This window comes from Cicer arietinum, chromosome 3, assembly GCF_000331145.2.
Source record: "Cicer arietinum cultivar CDC Frontier isolate Library 1 chromosome 3, Cicar.CDCFrontier_v2.0, whole genome shotgun sequence".
Taxonomy (NCBI): domain Eukaryota; kingdom Viridiplantae; phylum Streptophyta; class Magnoliopsida; order Fabales; family Fabaceae; genus Cicer; species Cicer arietinum.
Window position 1 is genome coordinate 29,968,740 of NC_021162.2, and position 5,039 is coordinate 29,973,778.

The following is a 5,039-nucleotide window of genomic DNA, read 5'->3' on the forward strand; positions in this document are numbered from 1 at the left end:
AAAGCAAGGCCAATGCCACATAAAGCCATTAAAAAAATAATACTATATGTTAGTAATTAATATGCATATGAAAAAACTTACCACATTGTCCACTACCAACTTGTTATTATATATAGTAACCAAACCTTTCTTATTTTTGCATGCATTCCAACTTCAATACCCCAACTCAATTAAACTTGTTGCAACTTGTGTACTAGTGCTCTTACTAGTCACTTTAACAAAGAAAGTAGCACTATTTGTTTCTTTCAACTTCCTCAAATTCAGGGTACTTATTTCAGCCTTTATTCCTTTCATAAAAAACCAATCGGTATCTCAAGTTTCTTAAATTTTTAGTAGAATTATCCTCTTTCTTATTTTAGTCTCAAATAGTAGAGAAACTATTCAAAATGAGGCACTATTTTATTTTATCACTATCATTCTCTATATATTTTCTAACTTTATTTCTTTCAATAGAAGCTAGACACCATTTCCATACAAAACACAAACACTACTCACATGGAATCTCACTTGAATCATGGCCAAAAAACAACACTAGGCGTCAATGGTTAGTTTTTTATAGAGTCAATGGAATGTCACTTGAAGGAAGTGGTTCAATTGATGGCAGAGGACAAAAATGGTGGGACCTTCCTTGTAAGCCTCATAAGGTATTAATATAATTTCAAAGTTGAAGGAAAATTTTATTAAATTTTGATGATTCAAACAAACAGTAACTAATCCCTTGCTAACAATAATTGTCACAGGGACCTAATGGAACAACATTACCAAGACACAAACCAGACCTGCTACTAACTTAACACATTAACTAACTTAATCTTCTCATAACACATTAACTAACTTAATCTTCTCATAACAGAAAAACAGAAAGTTGTTAAGAGAGGATAATACAATATAGTTGTTAATGCTTCACATGCAGTAAATGAATGAAAACCAATACTTAGAAAACTAGGAAATCATGAATGAAAACCAGGAAATGAAAATCAAACAGGAAATGAAAACCAGGAAATGAATGAAAACCAGGAAATGAAATCAAACAAACCAAGGGAAGCACATATTTTTTAAACAAACCAGGAAATGAAATCAAACAAACCAGGAAATGAATGAAAACAGTCTAACAGAAGAGTGAGACAAACCAACTCTGAACGGCGACGGCGACGACAAACTCTGAACGGCGACGGCGACCGACTCTGAAAGTGATGGATTCGGTGATGGATTCGGTCGGCGATACTCACTGCATTTAGGGATTCGGTGATGGACTCGGCGATACTCACTGCATTTAGGGAAGGGTTCGACCCTTAGGGATTTAGGAATCAGATTCGGTGATGGATTCAAGTGTGAGAGAAGGGTTCAAGTGTGAGGGAAGGGTTCAACACTTAGGGATTTAGAGAAGAAATGAAAACTTAGGGATTCAGAGAGAAATCGTGTTTTAGGGAAAACCAAACATTTTAATTTTACGATATGATTTTACAAATAATATTAAAAAATTCAAAAATAACTTAGCGTCGGCCCATTCGACGCTACATATTAAAATAAAAATTATAAAATTGAATTAATAAACTAGCGTCTGTTTTATTTTGCTTAGCGTCGTCCACTCCGACGCTACATCGACGCTAACTAGCGGTGGAGTCGAGGACCGACGCTAATAATGGCAGCTTATATTCAATTTTCTAGTAGTAGTTTTAGATAATATTTAAAATTTTCTAAATTTAACTTTGACAAAATACTTCATAAAATCTTTTCACGAGAAGTGCTAGCATACACTCTTCCATCGATTGAAATTTACATGTAACTCAAATAAATTTTTAGGTCCCATTTAAATTCGTTGAGACCTATGTAAATTTTAACCAATAAAATATTGAGTTTTGAAAAGTGTGTATTGTTATTATTATTTATTACTTTATTTAAAAATTCTATAAATTTATTATTCAAACAAGTTAATTGACATTAAAAAATATGAATTCTCTTAAAAAATAAAAAATTTAAAAAAATTCTCTAACCCAAATACTCTGATAGAGGAATATCAAATACCATACAGAAAAGTTGTAAATTGATATTTAGTATAACTTAATATTTCCCAATTAAAAGAAAGTCTTAGTTAATTATTTGTTGACCGTGTAAATATGAAATGGTCTTTCAATTTTGCCTTGCGAACATATATTAGTGATGGGGATTGTGACCCAATTTATCAAAACATTGCCACATTCCACAACTACTACACGGTGTTTAAACTTTAAATCAGAAACAGTCATCAAAAGTTAAGAAGGAAAGTAAGAAGAATTTAATATATATTTTATTATATTACGATTAATATAAATTTTTGTTATATTTTTAATCAATTATAATAGTTAGATTATTAATAATGTATAACTTTTATTATATTATAACCGTTAAATCATTAATAATATTCAACTTTTATTATAACTAATAAAGTCTTTCATAAAATAAAACTGATCATAAGTTGTCCACTATATAAGTCTTTTAATATTGACTTTGCAATAAAATTAAACTCAAAAAAAAATACAATGATATATAATTAACTCAATAAAACTAAGACAAGTCTAAAGTACTGATCTTAATTTGATTTAGCCCAAAGCATTTCTCATTATAAAATACTATTACAAGAACAGGAACTAATTCAATGCCTAGATAACACGGTTATGCGTAAAAATTTGATTGACTTTGGTAACATGATCAAGCACACATGTAGTTGTTAAAGAATGGTTCATTATTTAATAGAAAATTAATTACGGTAAAGATCAAATACTAACCACAATTCAACTTTTCATCGTTATAAATAGCAAGCTATATATGCAACAAAATTCAATTCTAATAAGTAATTTACATAAGCAGAATCATTAAAGAGTAAAAACATGAAAACTCTGCACTTCCTTGAAAGCATCTTGGCTTTGGCATCATCTGTTGCTTTTGCTTCTGACCCCAGTCCTCTTCAAGACTTTTGTGTTGCAATCAAAGACCCCAAAGACGGTGGTATGTATATATTCCTAATAAGTCTTACTAATACTCAAATTTTAAGTTTTGTTCTGGTTTACCTCATTTCAACAAGAATTATCCTAGGTCTATTGAAATTTTTGTTTTATATAATATATAACTATGCTTTCAAAATTTGCAGTATTTGTGAATGGAAAATTCTGTAAAGACCCTATACTTGTTAATGCTGAAGATTTCTTCAAACATGTGGAACCTGGGAATGCCTCTAATCCATTAGGCTCTCAAGTGACTCCTGTTACTGTAGACCAATTATTCGGACTAAACACACTTGGCATATCTTTGGCTCGCATAGATTTTGCACCAAATGGTTTAAATCCACCCCACATTCACCCTCGTGGCACAGAGTTCCTTATAGTCGTCGAAGGCACTCTTTATGTTGGATTTGTCACGTCTAATCAAGACAACAATCGTCTCTTCACCAAAGTTCTCAACAAGGGTGATGTGTTTGTGTTCCCAATTGGTCTCATTCATTTTCAACTAAATGTGGGATATGGCAACGCCGTTGCTATTGCTGGACTTAGCAGTCAAAATCCTGGAGTTATCACTATTGCAAATGCCTTGTTTAAATCTAATCCACCTATTTCTGATGAAGTTCTTACAAAAGCTTTACAAGTAGATAAGAGCATAGTTGATTATCTTCAAAAGCAATCTTGGTATGACAACAACTAGCTGGAGGTTTAGTTATTTCATTATGAATAAATAATCAAATTTAGTGATGCAATTATCTCGTGCAATAGACTTTCTCTTCATATGTGTTATTATTGTAATAAATAAATTATATTTAAATACATAGTTGTTTTTTATTTGTAGTTTAATTGAGTTAAATAATATATTGAATTTTTTAAAAATAAACATATTTGTACCCTCCCCACCCTTTCTCATGTTATTCATGAGTGTTTAGTTGAGTTCAGCTAGTTATCATAAATAAAGAAAGTTAAGAAGTTTTATTATTATTATTATTATTATTATTATTATTATTATTATTATTATTATTATTATTATTATTATTATTATTATTATTATTACTGAAAAAATAAGTGTATGAATTATGTTTAATTAAAATATATATAATTATAGTTTTAGTAATTTAATTTATTTAAATATTAGAGTAGAAAAGAACATAAATGATAAATTTTATTCGACTAAGGTGTAATAAGGAGTTAATGATAGGGTGAAATTTCTTAAAATTATTTCTAAAATTAATGAATGAAAAATAATTAGGAGAGAAAATAGAAAATAATGAAATAAATTTAGAGTGTCTATCTTTTTTACCTAAGTCACCAACAACAACTTGTATTAAATAACCTCTTAATCCCCACTCACTCTGGCTTGTTCTTTTACTCCCTGAACCATATTACCCAAATTAAACCCTCACATCCAAGCTATGCATGCAGCCAGCGCCTCAATGTGGAACCTATACCCAATTTCGTCTCATCTTTCCCCTAATTACAATGAGAAATAAAGAAAAGCAATAATCTCAAATTCTATAAATGGTTTAAGAGATATTAAGAATGGAGATTAGAGATTTGCGATTACCATTAATCATGGAAGACTGTGAAATCAAGCTTGGTTAAGAACTCACCATCTTCTGTTTAGAAAATCCAAAGGTAACACAGGAACTCTAACTCTAAAATCTTTCTAGATGTGTTTTTCCTATCTTCTAAGTCACCTGCATAGTCACTGTCCATGTACCCCAACAAATTAACATTTTCTCTTTTATATACATGATTCCCAAATTGACAGTGCCTATCTTAGAATTCTCTTCGAGACTTGCAGATGAACTTTTGTAGGATTGCTCATATATCTACTAATAAGGCTGACTGCATACATTATGTCAGATCTTATAGTTGTCATATAAATGAGGCATTATCCAGTTTCTTGTAACTAGTGTTGCCCACTTGGTTTCCCTACTCATCCTTGCCAATCTTGAGTCCGGACCTATAGGTACCTTTTGCATTACTATTGGACATATCAAACATTTCTAATATCTCAATCGCATAGTTTCTTTTACTAATGTATACACCTTCAAATCT

General features: G+C 30.5%; 2 protein-coding genes across 9 annotated transcripts in view; one reads left to right on the forward strand and one right to left on the reverse strand.

The window, feature by feature from the left end:
* The window catches only part of LOC113783929 (replication protein A 70 kDa DNA-binding subunit E-like), a 13,666-nt gene extending 12,239 nt beyond the window's left edge, over nt 1–1,427 (reverse strand). For 6 of the 8 annotated variants that reach the window (XM_073365855.1, XM_073365854.1, XM_073365853.1 and 3 more), the window contains exon 1: nt 1,131–1,427. The gene's annotated coding sequence lies outside the window, so the exon portion shown is untranslated. The remainder of the gene's footprint in view (nt 1–1,130) is intronic. The other 2 variants (XM_073365856.1, XM_073365851.1) reach the window with 1 other exon arrangement.
* Nucleotides 1,428–2,811: 1,384 nt separating this feature from the next.
* LOC101489050 (germin-like protein subfamily 1 member 20) lies at nt 2,812–3,858 on the forward strand. The gene is made up of 2 exons (XM_004513476.4): nt 2,812–2,985; nt 3,128–3,858. The coding sequence occupies exons 1-2, from the start codon at nt 2,868–2,870 to the stop codon at nt 3,673–3,675; spliced, it is 666 nt and encodes a 221-aa protein (XP_004513533.1). The 5' UTR covers nt 2,812–2,867; the 3' UTR covers nt 3,676–3,858.
* The last annotated feature ends 1,181 nt before the right edge of the window (nt 3,859–5,039 follow it).